We start from the raw sequence: 25,230 nt of genomic DNA, 5'->3' as shown, positions 1-25,230 counted from the left end.
GTTAGAAGTTACAGCGGTACACCTCGTCACTCTAAATACCTTGGTATGTGCACCTGATTTGTAGTGACCTTGCACACCATCATTTCCTTTGTCTAATCATTAATGTAAACATAACCAGAATAATGCGTAGTGTGCACCTGAAACGAAAAGCGCTCAAGTAAAATTTCTCTTTTTTACCAAAGTAATTTTGACAGCCAATCTAGTATGAGCGAAGTGTCACTTTTACTTGCGGAATAATTGAGCGGCACATTTTTCCGTACGTAAAAGTGACAGCTCCACTTGATTTGTTACCGTTACCGACGTTATGAAATCAACCCTACTTTTCAGCAGCGTACAGCTCAAGTAAAGAAATAAACAAAACAAGTTCAGAAAGCAAGAAATGTTGGGTGAAAAATATTCAAAAAGTTAAAATAAGTAGTTTTTTAGAAGTCACTTGACATTAGCTGTAACGACGAATGCAACCATGATACAGTTCGTTGAATTGTTTTTGTATTGTACAACAATACACGAATTGCTAATCAAGACAATACATGAACATTATATCGTATTGTATCTTCAAAATGTTTGTATGAGAAAATATCTATATTTGCATTGTTACGATACTTAACCACCCATACATTATATTGCAAAAATCTCATATACCATACAGTGAACTGTTCAAAACAATATATTGTACTGTAATTGTATTGTCATTTTACATATGCTGTATTGTATTTCCAATATACCGAATGGTACTGTTACAATACGTTATATTGTTTTTGTATTGTATTTTTTATTCGGGTATCCATGAGGACTTTTTGTGATAGGACTGACAGCTAAAAGTGTGAATGCAACCGAAATGAAAGAGTAAACAAATCATGCGAGTGTTATCGGAGCTTTACATTTTCCTTTGTAATGGAATGTCACTCCGATCGCGAAACATCAGAAGCACATGGTAAACAAAAAAAACAGCTAATCACAGCTGTCTCATGGATTGCCTTATTTCAACATGGGTGAATAATAAATCTAACACGTTGAATTACCTCCCTTCTAGATACCTTGGTGCAAGCTATCAAACAAACTATGCTGAGAGCACTGCCAAAGAAACTCACCACCTTCAGAAAGTGGCCGTCAAAAACTCACCACGCATCACAATTTTTTTTTGTTCGGATTTTCCATCATTTTCATTTAAAGCAAACGCGGCAGCGAGCAACACAAAATCGGTTGTAAATGTTTTTCATCTTTAGAAAAGTTTTCGTTTCTCGGTTTGACGATTGGTCATTCTTCAAGTTGTACTTGTGAAAGTGCTGAGTGAGTTGAGTACGAAGAATTTCGGAAACGGAACCGAAGAAAGCTGGGAAGAAGTTAACTAACCCATTGACAAGGTGAAACGTCAACGTGTGCACCGATCCGGGAATCGGAATCATCGATGTCTCATCCTCCGTACGATTCCCAGCAATCATCCTCCGGGACCACCATGCCCATGACGACTCACTACCATCCCCAACAGCAGCAGCAAGTGCATCACCGAGCGGAAGTGGAATACTTTTACGTTTACGTAGCCGAATCGGAGCTGTCTAACGTTGGGAACTGGATCCTGCTGGAACCGGACAAAACGCTAAGCCTTAAGAATCTGCGTGAATACTATTCGACGTGCTTTGGCATAAAACACAAGCTGCTAAACGCGAAGAACGAGATGGAAGTGCGCTACATCCGGTACCATAATGGGTACTTCCGGTTCCCGCCCGGTTTGGATCTGAACAATACGCGCTTTGTGGCGTATTATTACAGCGATCTGGACGATATCCGGGCATTTATGGAGATGGCCGAAGCCAACGACAAGGATCAGGCAAGAGTAGGAATGCCTGTGACGACTTTGGCCACTTCTCAGCCTCCCCCGCAGCCGGAAGGCCATAACGATACCACGCTGATGGGACGGACCAGCGTCTTTGAAATGGACAGCATTCTGAGGAGTGGAGCGCAAAGTACTCCCGTTAAGGGGAGTATCAGTCGACAGATGCCGACCACGGAAAATGTGTCCTCCACGTCGGATGTGATCCTGAACGAACCCCCAGTGGAGGTTATTTCTGTTCAGGATTCACAGGATACTCTTAGGCTCTCACTTCCACCTCCACCGCCAGGTCCCCCGAAACCGGTTACGAAAGATAATCACAATTTGAAGGTCAGTGGCTCATTATATGATGTTCAGTTACAGTTTTGGTTGTTCTAGTACATTACAACACAGTGCTTCCAGGGGCCTAAATTCGTGATCGTAATGGTTTTGTGCCTGAAATGTTGGTATTTGAGGTATGGTGTTTTCAGAACAAGTTGTTCGGGATGTAGAATCCTTTCTTAAGAAAGTATTATTTTAGCTATAAATTTACCTAGCACTGTCAGGTTTTGGGAGATTTGTGCCAACGCCATATTTGAGCCTATTTCATCATGTACCCGATGAGATGAAATAGGGGAAACCGCATAAGCGAAATGAGAGCATGTAGCTCCATACTACAATGGGTTCGAACAGCGTCCTAAAAAGGGCACTGCAAAACGCATGAGCGTAAATAGACACAATAGCTCATTACCACAGCGGGTTGTGAATAACAGAATGTCTTGAAGATTCTAATTCTGAAATAGGGCCCTGAAGCCCTGTCCCAATTTCAGTGCCAAACGCTTAAGTTTTGGCCAAAAACACATGTTTACTCAATTTTTCAATGTGTTTCGTTTGTTCTAGCCCAAAAAACATTTTTAATGTTTTTTTTTGTTTTAGATTTTGTCACACCATTTTGGGTGTATTTTGTTTTCTGTGTCCCTTCCGAAATGTCAGATAGGAACAACCCCATCCCATTAAGGTGACACATCTCGAAAACCAAACATAGCAGGTACAATGGCCGGCTTGTGCCCCTACTCACGATTTGAAAGGCACAAATCTGTTGAAATAATGAACATACAAGGTCAATCTTCTTATTTTAAGCTTTCTGCTAGTGCACAAAGCTAAAACAGGAATTGCACTGTAGTTTGATGCCTCTTTCGCGAGATTTGTGCCTTCAAAGTTTTGGTACATTATTGAATTATGATTCCAAGCTGTTTCACCTTAAACATTTGACAGTTCACCATCCGACTAAATTGGTTGAAAAATCGATCGATTGTTGCACCGACGCTTATGGAAGATTAACATAGTGATCAACCGAATATCGCCCGATTTAATTGGGTGGACCAACGCAATCCTACTAAATAGGTAGATAAATCGGTATTTTAAGTAAAATCCAAGCAAGTTGACCTACTAAACATCAGATTTCCTCGGTCACCCGATTTAATCTAGCGATTAGTCAGTTGATCGCTGTGTTAAACTTCCATAAGCGTCGGTGCAACAATCGACTGATTTTTCAACCAATTTAGTCGGCTGTTGAACTGTCAAATGTTTAATGGGGCAGTGTTAAAACTAAAACCCCTGTGGTGTTTTTGTCGACTAAGCGAACGTCGCACATGATCAATTTACGAATCAAATTTTTAAATTAAAGTTTAAATATGACCCCATTAAACATTTGACAGTTCAACAGCCGACTAAATTGGTTGAAAAATCAGTCGATTGTTGCACCGACGCTTATGGAAGTTTAACACAGCGATCAACTGACTAATCGCTAGATTAAATCGAGTGACCGAGGAAATCTGATGTTTAGTAGGTCAACTTGCTTGGATTTTACTTAAAATACCGATTTATCTACCTATTTAGTAGGATTGCGTTGGTCCACCCAATTAAATCGGGCGATATTCAATTGATCCCTATGTTAATCTTCCATAAGCGTCGGTGCAACAATCGACCGATTTTTCAACCAATTTACTCGGCTGGTGAACTGTCAAATGTTTAATGGGGGATATAGCCGTTGAGCGGGAAAAATTACTAAAGTGGTTACAGTAACATGCTCTTTCGTTTTATTAAATAAAAACCAGATTTCATTAAACATTTTAGGATTCTATTAGTTTCACTGAAGGGCTGCACGGGACTTCATTATAATCACCCTATCCATTAGAAGAATTACCACTCCTAATATCGATGTGAAACATTTATCATATAATTATATATACCGTAAAATGAGGTGTTAAGGGATGGAAAAAAAATCAACTTGAAGTTCAAGCAACTTCTAGTATGTCAATAATTGAACAAAGGACATCCCTACAATGCTCTCGTCGTGTATATCAAAAGCCAAATACAATCATGAGGATCCTATGATAGATTTCTGAGATAATCATGAAAAAGTGTGATTTTTGATGGAAATGCAAAATGGGGTTTTAAGGAATTTGAGTTTCGTAAATAAAACCATATTTTGCAAACAACAAAACATAATCTTTTTGGTCAATAACTTTGATGCTTTCATTCAATTTCATAGGTTATGATCAACCCTTATCAGATACCTAATACATCAATATTATTGAACTTGGAAAAACTTGAAGCAAACCGTTTTATTTTAACTGCTAAACCTTTTATAGTTAATAATCCCCTGGGCTTGGGATTATATTTTCCAGGGAGCGATGAATTTTGATAATTGATCGCTGTTGTTAGTAGTTTTGATTAGATTTTGGGTAAATTTCAAAGCAATGGCAACCTTTTTATTACAAAATTTAGATTTTATCTTCTGACCTAAAGATTCTGGTTAAACTACTGTACTATGCAGTTGGGCTGCTACGCTATCACTCATCAAAATTACTTTCACTTCGGGAAAATATAATTTCAAACTGGCGAGAAGATTACAGACTGAGGGTGGGTTAGGAGCACAATCAGACCCTTGAATGTGCAATGTGGGGTAGTAATTGGGAATGCCATTGACGGTTTGTAATCTTCTACGAGGTTTTCGAAAACCAACAGGGCGCGTGCACCGGGTTGCGGATAGGAGCAAAGGGAGATCAACAGCATCTACCTAAAATAATAGAGCAAAAAGCCGTTCCATGATTAGGTAATGTTAAGCGATCTTCTATGGTGTTCTAGTACTATAAAATTCTTCACTCACTGGGAATTCTGGCCTTGATAATATCAATAGTGATAAAAACATAAAATAATACCTAATACTTAATAAGTACAATGTAGCTTTAATGTAGTAATAAATGAAATAAAATCAATTTTCTATACTTGACAAGGTTTTGAAGACAATCAATAAGTGAAAGAACTACCTATTAGAAAAGCCACATCAGCTAAGTCTATACATATACAAATGTTGGTCATAGGGTCATGGCGAGCATTCGATATGTATGTCTATGACTGATTCTGATCTAATAGGGGCACTAGAAGACCACGCGGACAATTTCGAAACAAATTATTTTTATACATCGGTCTTACGTTCCGAAAGGCTCAGCTATGCTGCAAAGTAATTTTATAAGTTATTTTTTATTTTCATTACTGCTGTTTAATTGTTTATAATTCTAACAAAACTACATAATTAACTCATTACTAATCACTGTTCCTATATTCTCTTTTTCTCTCCTTCTTATCTGTTGCATGATTATGAGCATCACTAATATAATGCATGAGCATGCACAATAAGAATAATTTCAGGATTGAAAGCAGTACATGGATACCTGGATAGAATAGCTTCGAAAAGGGCGCTCAAAATATAATATTTCTGGTCAGGGAAGTATTTCATCAAGGGTATGTAAAATTTTTCCATTATTAACACCTAGATCACACAAACAAATGAACTAATATCAAATATTTTTTAAATATTTTTATATAAATCAGCATCGTCAATCAGTGTAAAAACAGATAAAGTTTGTAAAGTTATCACCATCGATTAAATTGCGCTCTGTATAGTAATGTTCATTCAGTATCAAAATCTCCTAAAGCGTCGCATTGTGCCATCAGCAGCCCTTAGCATCACTCTCATATTGTTATTATTTTGTTGTTTATAAAATTTCTAGAAAGCGATCAGCATATTCTTTCTTACTTGTACAATGGCCGATCTATTTGGAATTTTAATAAGTCAAATCAAACTTCAAAACTCAAATTAAATTGCTTTCAGCACATTTACATTTTGCAGCATTAATAGCATTATTGTGTCAAGTCTTCTCCATTCCCTATACCCTACCCCAACCCTTCTTATCCTTTCCGATGGTGTTCAAGTGGTCCGCATAGACTATTACGGCCATTACCTATCCCTTACCCCGGCTTTGGACTGACTTGCGCTCTCATTGCCCCACCAAACGCTGCAAAATGAAAATGAAAATAAACCTTTTATAGTTAATAATCATATTTGGGAAATATCAATACATCGAAAATTGTCTTGAAATGATTTTTATACTTATATGCAACAGGATCATAACCTATATATTTACAATTTACGAATCCTATATGCTATGCAGAGCAACTTCATAAATAATCTATAATATAAGAATAATTTCAACAAGCTTTTATTTTTTATAGGGGAAATGGGCAATTTACCCTGTAAATAAAACACTACACTAAACAACGTATTTGCATGCAGCACTCAGTGAAATGATCGAAAAAATACTGAAGAAAAGTGTTCCAGTATGGGGCAGACATCTAATTCACACTCTCTAAAACAATGCGTTTAGTGCCCAATGAGGCCGCGATTTTTATGATCTAATCTACCAATTGCATGCAATAGAACTCTAATTTTCATTTCATGTATAATTTTTCTAAAATTGCACGATTAAATTTAGATCAAATCGATTTTATCAATATGTTTGTAGTTTCCATACAAAATTCTTCATTTATCTTATAGGAGATCGCAGTAGGCAGCGCGCGCGAACGGATGTGTTGAAACATTAAAAAGCCCATACCTTTCCGTTTCCCTGATTTCTATCATTTTAAAAAATAACGTTTGAATGGTTCGACGCTAAAAGAGTCGACTTATCGTTTGTTCACGTTGTCTTTAGATTATTGATAGGTGATTTATTGAACTGAGGTTGCATGAATCGCATCACTTACCAATGTGAATCCTGATCATGCAGCTATGATCCCTTCCCACTAACACAACTCCTTCCCATGACAACCATGAAGATGCAGAGGTGATCTCGGTCTCTAGTCACACTAACATTCCTTCCCTTCCTCCGATGGCCGTAAGGACGTGGCCGGCGCCGTTATTGACTTTTAGAAATACGCGTATCTGTCAAAGATAAGCATTTAGGAGCGGAATTAAAAGGAATACGGTACTCCATCTACTTTTAAGTTTCTCTATCGAGATTCTGCTCAGAGGATTCGAACATTAATTAAAGAGTTCAAAAAGAGACTTTTTCCATAAAAAATATTAAAAGTCGAGATCTAGATATAATTTGCAAAAGTTGTTGTCTGTGCTAGGATCTCAATTAAATTTACTTATCTTCTAATTTACTAACATATTTTTCCCAATATTGTTCCATTGTTCTGTAGTTAAATGTATTTAGCCTATAAAATTCGAACAAAAATGTTCTGAAAAGTTTTCAATGTCTAGACTCCACAATACTATATTTAAATAGACGTCCGCTATCACATAATGCAGCTCACAATCCTCCGAGCAAATCAAGCATTTCAGATGACTGATATATCGACTTTTGACGTTTATATGGTTTGTCAAAGTTGATGCAAAAGTTCAATCACTTAAAATTCCACAAGTCCTTAACACCCCATTTTACGGTATGTAGTGCACAACCAATCAAATTTTCAGCTTCATCAGTTCACTGCAACTCCAGATTTGCTTCTGCAAAGTTTTGATGAAAATTGTTAGAGGGAGACGACAGATAGGGAAAATAACACGGTCTCCCGTGTTGCCTTAATGAGTGTTTATCAAGTAATTGGACTCGCAATTGCGCGAAAAACTTGACAGTTACATATCAGGTGCTACGAAGTTCCATAATCGGAATAACAGTTATCACACACAAATGCGTCAGCACGCAGAATATTTGCCATGTGATAGTTGAGACGGCGTTGGCCAGTCAACACTCTGACCAAGAGACTGCAATTCTGCTTTGACAGATTTGCTAAATACATCGCCACCTTTGGAGATGGCTCAGTAATGCACAATTTTGTAAGACGACTCGACTCAAACTATTCGAATATGGCTTGTGCTGAGTTGCCGCCTAAGAATTTATCTGAAGCTTCACCCAGCACTTCGAAATTGGAATAGTTGCTTCAGAACCAATGAAGTCATGCGATGCTTCATCGCGAGCTAGCTCATCAGCTAATTCATTTCCAGCGATGGAAGAATGGCCAGGTACCCATACAAGATTCACAAAGTTAACTGAATTCAATTGCTCAATAGGGTCCTAAAGCCCTGTCTCAATTTTAGTACCAAACGCTTAAGATTAGGCCAAAAACACATGTTTACTCAATTTTTAATGTTTTTCATTTGTTTAAGTACAAAAACACATTTTTTTTATGTTTTTATAGATTTTGTCACACCCCTTGGTTTAAACTCAAGTTTTGGGTGTATTTTGTTTTCCGTGTCCCTTTCGAAATGTCAGATAGAACAACCCCAGTGTTAAAACTAAAACCCCTGTGGTATTTTTGTCGACTAAGCGAACGTCAAACATGATCTCAAGTGTTAAGGTTCATTTATGGACCCAATTTTTAAATTAAAGTTTCAATATGATATAACCGTTATTTCAGTGGGAAAAATTGCTAAAGTAGTTGCAGTAACATGCTCTTTCGTATTATTAAATGAAAACAAGATTTCATTAAACATTTTAGGACCCTATTTGAGTTCGACATGCGATAACAAGCTTCGACCTAGAGTTGGCCGAAGCAAGAGCTTTTATAGCAGGCTGGCTATTTGAACAGACGTCAAGTGAGTAAAACTGATTCAGTCTTAGCTCACGAGAATATAATTTCTACCTTCAAGAAGGGAGCCATCAGTATAACCTACTATATTGTTTGATATGCTTCTTTCCAAACAACCAGACGTCCACTCTTTTGTTAAGCGATGAAAAAGTTTTAGGTTTAATAAGCTTGATCGAAAGTCCACACTTGCCAAGTGATGAATCTTAGTGATCCTTTATATGAGAGATAAGCGGAAGTACAATGGAATGATTTGGCAACAGACCAGCAGTGCTGAGTTTGCTCGGCGTCGAGAATAATATGTTAACACGGACATGACTTCCTCATAGCTGAAAAGTGTATTTTGCTTCGTTATATGTAGATTTTTGACCTACATTTCCAAACTAATAAACAGCAGAATAAAATCAACAACTTAGTATTATGTATAAGGTTTTGACGTTTTGAAGTTTACATGTACACGACGAAGCACTTGTCAAATGTACAAATTGAAACTTCTTCTGAAGGGAGGCTTCTTCAACCAATTTTTCTATACATTCCATATATATTTTCAATAGTTTCCCGGGAATCTCGATTTTCTTGTTGCACATGTGATAGAATTTTCCACAGATTCTACAAAGCATTTCTCTTTGCATTGTTGTGAATTATAAACCAGGCATTTACCTTTAGTAAATTTGTAATTATTTGCTCTCGGAAATTTTGACTGGATTTTCTTAAGAATGTTAACACATATTTTTCAGTAAATTTTACAGGTCAGATATTCTTACACCTGCATTAGTTGTAGGAAAAAGGTTTACTGATTTATTTTACAAATTTAAGCTATGAAGCGGGGTTTGTCTCAACTTGGACGCAATTCCCTAACGAAATCGGGGGTTAAGTGGGCATTCCCTTGAAACCAAACCATAATGAGTTCCTGGAATTTCTCTAGTAGACATTTGTTAAGGAAAACCGGGGAGAAATTCTGGAATAATTTCTGAAACAACACATGGATGAACTTATAAGCGGTTTCTTCACCGACGCTTAGGCCATAAACCTAATTTAACCATATGGGTAAGCTTGGTTTACGGCTTACGCGAAGGTGAAGAAATCGGTCCTTAATCAATTGAAAACAAAAATCATCGTGAAATTTCTGAAGTATGGAAAATTTGAAGCACCCTGAGGTTTTGTTATAAATTTTGAATTATTTACTGGTAGAATCCAAGAGAGATTTCCTGAAAGGATTCCTAAAGCAATGCCGGAAAAAAAATTTCTTGAAGGAAAATTGGAGATTTTTTTTATCTTTGGACTTATTAAAGAAGAAATATTTGAAAGTATTTTTAAGGCCTTATCAGGGTATTTTATAAGACGCAAATCTCAAGTATCACTCCATATATTGATGTGAAACAATGATCATGTTATTCTATATATGTAGAGCAGAATCCATACAAATTTTAGCTTCATCGGTTCACTAAAAATCGAGATTTGCTTCTACAAAGTTTTGATAAAAATTGTTAGAGCGAGACAAAAAATTGGGAAAATAACACGGTCTCCCGTGTTACCTTAAAAGAATCTTGTGATAAGTTCATGGAAGAATGTTTTTTCAAGTGAAAAGTAATAATAAGGTCAACTAATAGTACACCTTTTCCTAATCCACCAGACATAAACAAATAATTTTAAATTTAAAAATTGTAGGAACGTCTTCCAATTATTTTTTTTTTTTTGATAAAGATTGCACTCTACTGCATTGTTTAATATCTATTTTTTTTTTTTGAAACCTTCTTATCTTAACTTCATATATTCTTCTTCTAAATACTCCTATAAAAAATCAATGAATAATTGAGATATTTTTATGAATTCCTCCAAATTTTAATTTATCGTAATAACTGGACTGTTTTAGGAATTCTTCAGGTACTCATCCAATTTTGCATTGTTCAGGAACTCTTTCAGATTCCTTTAAATGTTTCCCCAGTAGTTTATCGAGGACTTGAGGGCAAAATACTTCCTGGGATTTCATTTTTCCAGGTATTTTTCCATAAATTTAGCAATTCGTCCAACAATTATTCCAGGGGTTTGCTAGACAAATCTTTACAGGAATTTCTCAAGTAAAATCTCTACAGAGAATCTTCCAGAAATTTGTCCATGGATGACTCCAGGAATTTTCTCAAGTAATCCTGACATTTTTCCAGCAACTTATTCAGGAATTTCTCCAGAGAGTACACCAGAAAACTCTCTTTGTTTTTTAAAAGACACCGACACGTTAATGCTTCCAGTGAACGATTTGCCCTTTGCAAGAAGCACCACACTAGACAACGGACTAACATGCAACGCCCAGTAGCACAGTCGAAATACATTTCTGACGAAAAGTTTTCCGGACTAAAATTGGAATCGAACCCACCCTCCTTGACACGATGTGGCTAAATGCTTGGTAACTATAACCGCACGGCCACGAAGCTCACAATTCCTCCAAAAGTTGTTCCAAGAATATTTATTAATAGTTTTTCTAGAGGTTCCTCTATGGATTGCTTTTGGAATCCCTCCAAGTATTTTTCCAGAAATTTATCTAAAGATTTCTCCAAAAATTTCATCAGAGAAGGGGTTTCTGGGAAAAAAAAAATGAAGGAGCTAGTTGTAGCTGTATTGACATGACTATGCTATGCTATGCTATTCTAACCTGCTTGCAGTGTATCTTGGTGTAAAATTCAAGAGGCTCCAGTGCAACCTTCAGAGAATATTGGTTTTATTCTTTTTTCAGGATTTACTCCAGAATATCCAAGAGCACTGGAGCTACTGTTTCTAGTAATCACAGAGATTACACTGAAAATAATCCTAGCGATTATCCCAGGATTTCCTTCACTGATTCTTTCTTCGCTTTCTCCAGTTGTTACTTCTAGGAGATTTCCCACAGGTCCGACAGGAGTAGGAGGCACAAAGGTTTATTTTAGAGTTTTTGAAAACAAAATTATTTCAACATTTTCCTAGAAACCCTACAATAATGTCTACGTCTATTTTTCCATTTATTCCAGGTATTTTCGGAAGGATTTTAAAAATTCTGTCAGGAATTGCTTTAATTATCATCCTTAATTTGTCGGTTGGCAGCTATTACATATTTTCCGACAGTCTTAGCTCTATTGAAGCTTCAAAATCAATAAAACCACAAAATGCAACATATTTTATTATTGAAATAAGAAAACTATTGAATACATTAACAATGCGCTCTTTCAGCATCACTTTCATATGGATACCATCGCATTGCCTCATCAGATATTTTAGCCAAAAAAGGTGCCATAGGAGGTGAAATTTTTGAAAGAAAAATTGATTTTAGGGAGTTTTTTCAAACATGTCGTCGGAAAGCAATTGCTGAATGGCAAAGATCTTGGGATGAAGGATCTATGGGACGTTACTTATACGGTCTTGCACCAAAAATATCAAAAAAAATCATGGTTTAAAGATTATAATCTGACTAGGGACTTTATTAAGGTTATTTCTAGACTAATGTCGAATCATTATAGATCTGAGGCTCACCTTAAGCGTATTGGTTTAAGTGATACTAATCATTGTGACTGTGGTGAAGGATTTGAAGATATAGAACACGTTGTTTGGGTTTGTTCTAAATATGAAGTAAAAAGACAAGAATTGATTGATTGCCTTCCTGTTTTATGGAAACCACCCAACGCAACAGTCCGAGATGCTCTGTTTTCTCTCAATCCCAATTTCCTAAATCCTATATATAAATTTCTAAAAGCTATTGACTTTCCAATCTAATTATTGTCTTTAACAGTGAATTACTATTACCTGCGACTTGAGTGATTGACGGATGTCTTAAGCCACATATCAAACCGATTCCGTTTCCTCAAATTTTCCTCAAGCCACCATTTTGAACTGCACGACGCCTCCAACAATACCATTGAGCTGATCATCACCATCTCATCTGAGCTACTTCACAAATCCATTGAGAAGATGGAGTGACAAGACAACCGTCCTACGATGCATCCCAAGCCCCGAGTTTAGAACTTCTAACTTGTCGTGAAAGTATGACAAGATGTAGAAGCTAAACAAAATTATTACAAACATTGTATATAACGTTATTGAATCGGCCCCTAATACTTTATGGTAAGGGCCTAAATAAAGATAGGTTTGAGGGTTTTATGCCTATAGGAGAAGAGATTTTTTTTCACTCCTACAGGCTTTCCCTCATTCAAAAAAAAATTGCTCCAAAAGTTCCTTTAGACATTATTCAATGAAAAAAATGAAGAAAAAAATTACGAATCTCCATGGAATCTACAAAACTTTATTTAAGGTGTCGCACTAGTTAATACTATAGCATTTATTTCAGTTTTTGCTTCGCTTATTTCTACATACATTTCTCTAGCGTTTTTGTCAGAATTTTTTCAAAATGTCTTGTAGTACATTATTCAGAGGGTAGGATTTTTTTCTGTTATCTTAGTGATTTATCGAGAAAACCCTAGGAAAAATGGCATCCAGCATCCAGGAGTTCTTTCAGAGATTATCGTAGGAATTCATCAAGACATACTTAAAAATCACAAAATTTTCATCAGAGGAAACTCTAGGATATTCTTTACAAGTTTCTCGGGGATTTTTTCAAAAGATATTGCCATTTCCCTGGAGACACCCCTTGATGAATGATTGGTAAATTATTTAAAGACATCCTTAGGAAATTAAAAATAAATGGTGGAATTCCCGAAGAAATTTTGAGTTCTTGAAGACGCTCTCAACGGGAATGTTGAATGAATTCCTAGGGACACATTTAGGAAAGAATACGGCTACGCCGCTCATGTCCATAAAACTGAATGACATTTCAAGAGAATGGCTACCTTTTCCTTAAGTTCGAAATTTTGACTTTGATGATCAAAGGCACTTCTAAATCATTTGATAAGTATTTTTGTGTTTCGTGGAAATTGAAGCAAAGTCAATTTAAAAAATCTTATGTTGTTTACACACAGATATTATTTTTTATAAAAAGAAAAAAAAATACTTTAAATTTAACGTTAGATTTTTTTTTTGGTTTAAGTGTTTCGATGCCGAATTGCTATTCTTGAAAATAAGTTTTTAATCATCTAAAATTAACAATTCGCCAATCATTTATGTATTTTAAAGAATAGCCTGAACCTGGAATTATTTTTCAAAACCTGGAAATATCAGAGAATTTCATTTTTGTAAATGATTAGACACCCTGGAGTGGAAGTTTTTTTTTAGATATTTCAATAAATCGTCCTACAAATTTGATTGTTTTGTATTATGCAGCTGCTGGGAACGAAAATTTTGAAAGTTTAATCAAATGTCAAAATTTCCTATCAAACGTTTTGTACTGTGTACGCTGGATATTTAATCTTAACAGATATTCTAGAGTAACGCACTTACAACGACAACTTTTGGGGTGTTCCTTTTACAATTTCTTCAAATTACGTTGCTACACAACATTGTTTAAGATAATAAATCAGGGGCCAAAATATCTTGCTGATAAGCTGCAACCTTTCAGAAGCATCCGAGTACGACACTTTGTGTTATTGCAGCATAACTCGTCGCACTACGGTAATACTTTCTTTGTACGTGCAATTATACTATGGAATCAACTTCCTAATGAAATTAAAGTTACGCGTTCAGCAACAAGTTTCCGTCGTGAATGTTTAAGCTGGCTTAATGGGGGAAATTAGAGTGAACGATGCAGCAAGTCAACGAAAAAGAGAAAAAATAATGTTTGTATTGTTTGAATTTATTGAATTTGTAAAGAATGGAAGTGGTAAATTTTGAGAACAAAAATAATACCGATTGTAGTAAATTTATAAGGGAAATACCCTTACGCTGCAAGTATTTTCATTAATAAATAAAATAAAATAAAATAAAATATTGGTGGTCTAGTGACTATCTGCTTCCCAAGCAGGAGGTCGTAAGTTCAATCCCAGACCCGTGCCTTTTTCATACATTCTTCCTAATAGGCTATCTCTCTCTATCTCTTTGTGTCATCTTTTTTAATGCCATTAAACATCATCAGTGCTATCTATCGCTAGAATTGTTTAAATTGACTCAACCGCTTACCGGTATCATTTCGGTCGAATACCCTATCCATCACTAACAAAACATTCCTACTCCCAAGCTAGCTGCGCTGTGGGAAATGCAGGAGATTCTCCGCTTTTCTAGTAACAACGGCTATCTAACTAACATTCCCTTCTCTCCCCAATATACATAAGGACATGGCCGGCGCCGTTTTCAATCGAGCAATATTGAAGAACGTGTCAATTTACATTGAAAATTGTGAAAAAAAATACAACCCAAGATCAATCTGAGTGATTCTTTGTGCAATATCACTGTCCTGATTGATCACTTAGCAGCACCTATGTATGTTCCATCAGTTGATCGTCTTTTTATTGATCTATTTACAAGCGCAAAGTCTCTAAAGCCCCTACTTTAAACACATTCCAGCCCTGCGTTCCCTCGACGAATCCAGCGCCTTCGGGGATAAGGGCCAAGTTGGGACCGAGTGTTTCGTCCACTTCCGAAGTGAAGCAAATCAAACCGCTGGAGCGGCCAAAGCACGAGCGAATAACCATCAACGATTCCAGTGGCTTCCAGCGGGACCGCAGTTCCGTAATGGTCAAAGTCAACACGGCTCCCAAGTCCAGAAACATGCTGGACCGATACCAGCAGAATCGACCCGCTCCGGAAGATGTAAATTCCAAAACTCCCCTCAAGGTAACTTTGAAGACCCGCGGTCGCCAAGTTCAGCCTCACAAAGAGATCCTCAAGATTGAGGACGCCAGAGGCCGCACAACCGCCCTTCTGACCAAGAAAAAGTGGTCTGCCAAACCGGAAGTCGGTCATCAAAAGCGTCGCTCCGAACCGGATGATGAACCGGACGATCGCCACCAAAAACGGCGCCGCTACGACCATCAGTACCAAAACTACCAACAGGTCGACCCAAAGCCCAGTTCATCTCATCGAGTTCTGAACGTCCTCCTCGTGGGATTCCACGACCAAGCCCCGGTCATTCACGAAACGACCAGTTACTTCTCCGAATTCGGAACCGTCACCAACTTCCAACTGTACACCCAGGAAAACCGCTTCAACGTCCCCGAATACTACGCCTACATGGAGATCCGTGCCGGCGATTCCATCTCCCTGTTCTCCGACCGGCACGTCTACAACGGGACCATCATCTACGCCATCCGGGTGGATGGATCGCAACTTCCCTCGCGACTAACCTGCCGCGTTTGCGGCTACTACGGACTCAATGTGGCCCACCTGGCGTACCATGTAGAAGGACAGTACCACCAGCAGACGCTGCGGAAACGGTTACAGTCCCAGGCCACCACCCACGGGCAGCACGTGTACTTGGATAGCTACTACCGAATCACGTACGACGAGCTGTACGTGCAGTATCCGAGTAAGTTATTCAACGACCTGTGAACCGATTTCCAATTTTCTCTAAATGATCCTTGACCCTTCAGATTTTTCTAATTCGGTGTGAGTTCCATGCTTCCAGGAATGTTAAAAAAAAAACAGAAAAATGTCCTATCTCTTTGCTAATGTGAAACTCTTTGCTATGATCAATACATTAGAACATTTTGCTTTTTAATTTCAATAGCTAAGTTTAACCCTCTAACACCCAATTTTTTATGTTCGATCTAAATGTCATTTTTATTTATCTAAAATCGTTCTAAACACGTTTTGGGCAATGATTTATTTTTATTCGCAAATCTATGAATTTTAGTTTTTGATTTTTATAATTTTTATTTTTGAACATTGCTACCCTTTTTCATTTTTTTTTTTGATGCCTCTTCTAGTTACTGATTTTTGGCAGTAATAAAAATTCAAGTTTTAAGATACTTTGAAAAATAATAAATTTTCAATATTTTTCTGAAAATATTTTTATTTTCCGTGTAATTAACGGAAAAACAGGTTTGAAATTATTTTAATACCACCAAGCTTTTCTTCTGTTATAGGTTAATAGTAGAAAAAATATAAAAGGTTAAATAAACCCCAGGCATTTGTAGGTTATATAAGAATACAATTTTTCAAACAATTTCCAAAAATACAAAAAAGTTTCAAAAGTCAAAAAAACTTTTCTCATATGCGTGTTATGAGTCAATGTTCAAGCCAAAAATTTCCAAGCTACAAAAAAATACACAAAATTCCAAAGTGTACCCCGTCTAAAGGCGGAGCTGGGTATTGAAGGGTTAAAGAACATGGTTGTACATTTTTTGATCGAAGGACTGAAATCTTTTCATAAAAATAATAATAATAATAATTCGCGACTCATGCTATTTTGGGGGAATACTGAACATCCTTAAAACATGAAACTCACACAGAATAAACAGATTATGATGTGTTAAATTAATTACGTATTTACAAAAAGACTTAATTTCAACTATTTTTCAACATTTGCAGCCAATCCCGTTCAAGAAATGGTCCGCAATGACTACTGGAAGCGTAGCTACCAGCCGGCAACCCATTCGTCCGATGCCGCAGGCTCCGGTAAGCGATATTATACCACTTCCGATAAGGAGCGCTTTTACTGAGCCGTCAATTCTGCACAAAGTTGTAAGTATTTTTACGTGAGTTGATCTCATCAATTGTGCCCATTTGAAGGTGCAAAATCGGAAAGAAGAAAGAATAATAGCGGTTTTATTTCGTCCAAATCGGACGTTCTGGTTCTGAAGAAAACAGTTATGATAATGCCGTCGAATGGCACTTTAATTTTACATACATCATATTCTAGAAGAGAGATAGAATCAAGTACTTCAAAATCAAAGAATCGCAAACATTGTTATATCAGCCTCAAGCTAACAAGTTAAACGAGATCGATCTTTCAGAAAGATGATTTATAATTCAACACAGAGTTTCAAGCTGATTAGAAATTTTCCACAAGAAGAAGTAAGGAGCAAGTTCGAACTTTTAAATGGTTTGCGAATATTTTAAAAATATTTCAAATAGTCTGAATGGAAACTATAAGTTTCGGAACGAGCACCAAACACACACGAAAAATGTCATACGTTTTACTCATCGAATAGTAAACTGTAAATATGAGCGCTTTCCGTGAATTTTTGAAAATAAAAGCGTTTGTTAAGTTTGAATGTTGACTATGTTCATTTTATACATTTTTTATGTCATTCCAATCTGGTAGAGACAGAGAGGTTGTTGAGATCGTAGTAACACAGTAATAAGCCATTTTACGAGACGTTCGAATGACGCTTTCTGGCGGGCCGCTCATTGTTGTTGTTCAAAAAACTAGCATGATATCTGAATGGCGCTGGTCACATTTTTGTTGCCGATGACTTCCCCGTCTCTTTCAGCGCATGTTTCTGCCCGGTTTACATGTATTACAGATAACGTAGATGAAAAAATATCTTCCCTGCCTACAGATTTAAATTTTACATGCGAACATTAAAAACTGTGTTGCATTGCCACCAGCGCCATTATTGAATATGCTCCTTCCAAATGTAGCGCTAGAAGAAACGTAAATAAATCGGCCCGCCAGAAACTTTCAAAGCTGGTAAACAAACGGAAACCATATGATTCGAAACGTCTCATAAAATGGCTTATACGCGTCGCTATGAAGTTGTTATTGGTTGCTAAGCAATTTACGATAAATTTTCATTCTGCAATGGACCGATGCACGAGTTCTTTATCTGACGTTTGAGCGGTGCCGTGTTATTTACGTGACCATGGCAACGAGTGAATTCGGCACAGCTCAAACGTCAAATTAGCGAACACGTGCAAAGGTCCATGGACCGATGCACGAATTCACTAATTTGACGTTTAAGCGGTGCGGTATGGACCGATGCACGTGTTCACGAATTTGACGTTAGAGCGGTGCCGAATTCACTCGTTGCCATGGTCACGTAAATAACACGGCACCGCTCAAACGTCAGATAGTGAACTCGTGCATCGGTCCTAAGGTTATCGGCTCAGCAAGAGAGCCATAATCGGAAGAAGTATGGGAGAAATTTTAAAATCAAGAAACCTCAAACAGTTTAACTTGAATTGAAATGTCGCTGAATAACATCAATCACGGAAGTGGAGAAAACGGAAGGACCTGTTTGAGCCTGAAGAACTATAATTACAGTCTGGTTCTGGATGCGACCGATGCACGAGCTGCCTGGAAGAAGCACGAATCTACGTTCCAAGACAGCGGCCTAAATCAGAATATCTGGTTGCTAAGGAAGTTTACTTCGATACTTCTCGTAAACAGTCCAATTGTCGAAGCCTACGTGGATGAGTTGATAAGTAGTCACCCCACAGTTATGGATCAACTAAGGGTCATTTTTCAGAACAAAATATGATTAAAAAAAAAGGTGACGCTGACAATGGTGACAAAACAAAATTACCTCCCTGGCACTGAAGAATATAGTTGTTTTTTAGAATACACCTCAAAATACCCGATTATTTACGGAAAAGTGTCGATTTCGATAGAAATTTCAAACGATGTCCACCCCACAGATGTAGATCAGTGAGAGGGGAGTATCCTTATTATGGATCAAATCGACTCATATTATGGATCAAAACACTGTAACAGCAATTTATCTGCGTGGTAAACGAATGGCGTGCTAGTGATAGCATGCGTTTTGGCGTTTGTTTTGGAATCGTCTTATCTTTGCTTCATAATTGTGGTATGGTTTTCAATGCCCCACAGTTATGAATCAACGCTTCTGGGAATACGGTTGACATTTTATTTACTACGAACGGCAAAAATATTCTTAAGCATATTATAATTGATAGCGATGCTGTACACCCAAGAAACATTTGCCTATTTTAAAATCATTTATTAAGCAATTTTTCACAACTACATACTGATTAGTTGCTTTATTATATTACTTTGCAGCTGTTACGCACACATTGTTCAAGCAAATCTGGCGAAATTATTAGGCTACCTATCATTTAGTGACTGTAATAATATATTGAAATGATGTGTATTCAGGTTTCACTCAGCCTAATAAGGATTGATGATTTAACAACGCGAATTTAACAAACAACATTATTGCAGTTTAATACAGCATCATGTTTAACAACATTTTAATTATTTCCATGTGAAACCTTTGTTCAGGCGTTGTTCACACAAATTTGGAGAAGTTATAAAGCGTGTCGTTGTATATTGACTTTATTCTACAACTTCATAATATAATAGTAATTTATAAGCATTTATCTCAGCTTTTATTCAACTGCCACAAAATAAATTGAAAACAAATAAATTACTAAAAATCGCTTACACCGTATACATCAAATGCACTTTTACCATGAATTAATAACCACTTTCAATAATTACCTGGATACTGGATTCAAACTTTCCCATCGTCAGCGGTACCTTGCCATCTGCGCCATCCTTGAATTCATATATCAGCCTTCCCAATATAAACCTCTTGTAGCTGAACATTGATCATGCTTGAGCTTCTGTTCAACCAATGTCTAATCAACACGTGCTATGCTGATCCACAACTGAACAAGTGCATTATTTCTGCTGCTGTTCAGTACTGATGCGAGCTGAATTTAGTCGGCTATTTATAGTACACATTGAGAAAATTTATGTCAATGATAGTCAAAAATAAAGTTTATTCACAAAGTTAAAACAGTCTGAAATGATTAATCTAATTTAATAATAAGTTTTAACTTGTTAAAACTTTAATTTAATTGTTCATTTAACTATAATAAAATTCATTTATTTCATATATAATATTTGTATTAGATTAATATTTTAAGTATTTGTCGTACCTTTCCATATATTAAGAATTTTAGAAATATAGAGTATATTTCAACCATTTGTATGTTAAATGTGCTCTTTTTGTTTTTCAAAATAATCCTATATCAGAAGACTGATTCAAAATATTTTCTAAACATAATTGAATAATTGTATTGAGAAAGCATCAGTTATTATTGTATCCAATATGTTTTTATATATTAGTAAGTCAGTGACGAATTCGCCAAGGTCGAAAAGCTACTCAAATAGAGATGAATGATAATACAGTCAACTCTCTCTTACTCGATATTGAAGGGACCATCGAGTTAGGGAGGTATCGAGTTACAGAACACAAAACCCATGCAACTGCGATCCAAGGGACCATCGAGTTAGCCATGAAAACCAACTTTTACTATGGTTCTCTAACTCGATATCGAGATACGGAATATCGAGTAAGGGAGAGTTAACTGTAATATTATTGAGTTGAACATTGTAATACATTAGGAGTACAACGAAATTTTTAAATATTTTGTTCATTTTTCGAAAATTTGGCTATGGTGCGACCTCTTTTGTAAGGCTTATTTGTTGCTGAACAATGCGTTTATTAATCGTTATTTTGGCCTTCTTTGGATTAACTGCTCGCATGATATATCTATGTTGTATTCAGATTTTATAAAATACCTATTCAGCTTTAAATCATGTTCATATTAAGCATGGAAACTGCTGAAGTACGAAGCAACCAAAACGTTAGTTCGTCTCCTGTACATCTGTTTACACAATTATATTTTTTTGGTGGAATATTGGCTCTTTAATAGAAGGAAAAATGACTTGTTCAACTCATTAGTAAAACAATCTTGACAAGTCGGCAGAGATTCTTTGGAGAAGTTTAATAAGTGTTGATACTACTATTATTCATTCCAATGACAAATGTTGAACATTGTCTTAAATTTGGATCTAAATAGCATATTCTCAGCTCTTTGTAGGGCATTTTTTCAGCTGTCACCCCCAAGGAACAATAAAGATACTTACGTGTTTAATACAAGCTGCATAGCAGCAACCATTGTTGAACAAATTTTTAGCTGAATCATTTAATTGAATAAAATTAATTTCCGCTTATAAAAAAGCTGTTATTCCACTTGAAGTTTGTGTTTTGAATACGAGCTGAATAAACCTTTGAAAATGCAAGTATAGTAGCTTTTGTTCTACAACACATAAGAAGTTTAACAATTGACTGATTAAAATTTAATTATTTGTAAATTATTATCTATACTTTGATCATCATTAAAAATGTTATGGTTAGTAACTTTTCTCGATATCAATAACGTCGCAGATGATGATCACTACATTTGGAAAATTTAAATTATGATGTTTTTAATCCAATTCGAACTTTACCCTCGTTGACCCATAGTCGTCAACATGTCTTAGATTTGATTCGAAAAACATTTGAAACATTTGAAAATAACATATAAAGACATGCTATGTTTTGCTTGAATAAAAGCATACTCATATACTGTTATTCGCATTGTTTTTAAGTTTTACCAATCATGCTGGTCAACATTTTAAGTATAAGACACTGAAACTTTTGTACGATTTGTTGTTAATCAAATGTTCAATATTTTGCTAAAATGATGGCTACAACCTATAGAAGCTGTTAATCAGTTAATTGTTAAACTTCTTATGTGTTGTAAAACAAAAGCTACTATATTTGCATTTTCGAAGGTTTATTCAGCTCTTATTCGAAACACAAACTTCAAGGGGAATAACAGCTTTTTTATAAGCGGAAATTATTTTTATTCAATTAATGATTTGTCGTGGGTTGAGAACCACTGATCACCGAAACCCACAATCATAAACAAACTCAAAGGCCATCCGCCTGAAACCGACCAATGCACTCGAAAAGTGCAAGATATTGAAATTACAACCATATGCGACAACCGCACCTCAAGTGTCAGAATTATTTACATTCCTTTTTCCCTCCTCCGCGTGAGCCCTACACGGACGGGCAAACGAAATCGAAAGGTTTCAAATTGCATCGCCCTGGCCGGGCCACCTAGGCATACAAAATGCCACATTTGCAAAGATGAATAATTTTTAAGTATGGACTCCAGTTGTCTCATTCTCACCAATAGAAAATAGATTAAGCAGTTAAACATTGTAAGCTTTTGTAACAATATATAAACCCAGAAACGACGAAATAATAAACAGATTCTTACGAACCAGAAACTGGGAAAGGAGTCTCGACTTTTATTGAGTCCTTACTGGTGATAGCTCTCGAGCTCACCATAGTTTGGATACTCAACGAAGAAAAGACCTTCTCCAATATTTCTAAATACCGTAGGATGCCACATGGCGACCGTGACAGGTTATCTTTTATCTTTTATAAGACCCTGTAATCCTACGATTCTTCCGCGCGCATCCAAGTATCTATGTCGGTTACCCGTCGGTCGCGCGCATCGAAGTTAAATTAACTGTGTGTCTCAAGTGAAAAGTGATATACACCGTGAAAAAATGGGATGGTTCTCTAGTGACGAAATCGTCACAAATAGTGCTGTGTGTCCTCCGCAAGAAAATTATCACCTAACACAGGCAATCGCACTCGCTGTGTTAGCAGGCATTGCCGTTGGGTACATTGTAACGAAAATAGTGGTAATAGCTCATAAAAATCACACCATAAGAGTAGCGGAAAGAGCAGTTCGCGTTGCTAACGTGTAAAGTGACAATAAAGTTAACAGTGAACACTGGACAAATCCAAAATGAAAGTTTAAGATGGCAGCAAAAGAAAATATTACAATAACATTGAATAAGAAAATCAATCGCAGTAAAAGTGCCAATAATAGTGAACACAAATTCAAGTTGCTTAAAAGGACTTGTTCAGGCACTAGAACACGAAAAATTAATAACAGTGCTTAAAGTGTACAAAGACTCATGTGTAGTGAAAGTAACAACCGGAATAACCACAATAGAAGTACTACCGCATTTCCAACAAACGAAGAAAAGCCAACTCGCAGTTTGGCGGCAAAAATTTCTACCACAGTGAAATAAACAAAAATTAGACAAAGAAAAAAACAAACAAACAATAAGTGCAGTGTCGAAAGCAGAATAATGAGGCCGATATTACAATTTTTGGCTACGAATGTGTACGAGATCAACGCGTCGACAGGTGACGTATTTCACTACGTCAGTTTGACTTACGATGACTTTGAAGCTGACGAGTTAATGAGATCACTACAGCAAGTGCAGCCCCAACCCCAGCAACAGGACGAACACCCATCAACGCCAAGTGCGCCTTCAATGTAACAGATACCAGATGAGCAGCATTTAGTAAGTAATAAGAAATATATCATCAAAAATAGCCCACAGCCCACATGTCATACCTAGAAAAGGTTATTGAAGAAAAAATTCATGAACTATTGATTTTGAAAACAAACTTCGATAAAAACCCTTATCGAAATTACCGTAGAATAACTCTATTGAACAAATTGGTTCAAGCTAAAACTATTTACAATAAAATAATTGAATTAATTACAACAAACGAATTTAAATTAACCGAAAGCAAACTAAACATAAATATTAAACTAAGTCGAAATTTATATTACGAAATCAATCAACTAATTGCCTCAAAACTAAAAAACATCAAAGACAATTTCAAATTTCGTTCAGTGGTGAAAGGTGTGATATTTTGTCTAAGAATAAAAAATTTAACTATACAAAAACAAGCAATGGCTAGTATACTTGAAATTATAAAAGTGGTAACTTCACTTGTACCTATTTATGATGGAAAAGGTGAAAAGTTGGAAAATATTATAGCAGCTTTAGAGGCATGTAAACCTCTAATAAACGATGCCAATCGACAAGCAGCTATTCAAACAATTTTATCTAGATTAGAAAATAAAGCACGTGCAGCAGTAACTGATAATCCTGCTAGCATTGATATAATCATAAACAAATTGAAGGAAAAGTGCACTGTTAAAGTAGCACCAGACACTATAATAGCTAAAATTAACGCAACAAGGCAAAATGGAAATTTTGACAATTTTGCCACTACCATAGAAAAATTAACCATCGATTTAGAAAAAGCTTATCTAGGAGACGAAGTTCCCCTTGATACAGCTACCAAACTTGCAAATAATGCCGGAATAAGAGGTTTAACTAATGGAATAAAAAATGAGCAAACAAAACTGTTGTTGAAAGCCGGACAATTTACCACAATTTCCAAAGCAATTGAAAAAGCCTCAGAACTCGAAGCAGAAAACAATTTGAACAGATCCCCTAGTATCCTACATTACAGTTCCAATCCAGGACCAGGATCAAGAAACCACCAACAAAACAGGCAAAATAACCAAAGGCCCAAGCAACAATCAACCCAAAACTGGTCAAACCAAAACTGGTCACACCAACGATCAACGCAAAACTGGACAAACCAACGACCAATGCAAAACTGGTCCAATAACCAACGACAAAATTGGTCAAATCAACAGCCAAGTTTTACCAATAACTACCAGAGGCATAATAACCAAAACTACAGACCAAACAATAATGGATACAACGGTAATAACAGAAATCGTGGACCCAATGTTTATTTTTTGACCCCGGAAAACCAACTGGTCCCCCAGCAGGTACCAGTTGGGGGACAACAACAAAATACCCAAACTCAAAATATCCAACAGCAACAACAGCCACAACAACAACCTCACTTCCAAGTAGCATCAGCAAACATGCATCAACAAAGATAAAAGGAATTTTTAATATCTCTACTGCCCTGTCAAATTTTGTGATTCTGAAAACAGAATCCACGCACTCTGAATGTACTTTCCTAGTAGATTCAGGA

The 25,230-nt window shown here is 36.4% G+C and overlaps 1 protein-coding gene across 1 annotated transcript; it reads left to right on the top strand.

Moving 5' to 3' along the window:
* The first annotated feature begins 1,099 nt into the window (after nucleotides 1-1,099).
* On the top strand, nucleotides 1,100-17,806 carry LOC110678927. Its single transcript, XM_021852582.1, has 3 exons — nucleotides 1,100-2,161; nucleotides 15,155-16,115; nucleotides 17,120-17,806. The coding sequence occupies exons 1-3, from the start codon at nucleotides 1,409-1,411 to the stop codon at nucleotides 17,248-17,250; spliced, it is 1,845 nt and encodes a 614-aa protein (XP_021708274.1). The 5' UTR covers nucleotides 1,100-1,408; the 3' UTR covers nucleotides 17,251-17,806.
* Nucleotides 17,807-25,230: the final 7,424 nt, after the last annotated feature.

This window comes from Aedes aegypti, chromosome 3, assembly GCF_002204515.2.
Source record: "Aedes aegypti strain LVP_AGWG chromosome 3, AaegL5.0 Primary Assembly, whole genome shotgun sequence".
NCBI classification, from domain to species: domain Eukaryota; kingdom Metazoa; phylum Arthropoda; class Insecta; order Diptera; family Culicidae; genus Aedes; species Aedes aegypti.
The sequence above is the reverse complement of the archived record's forward strand: the minus strand, read 5'-3'. Positions and strand labels throughout refer to the sequence as shown.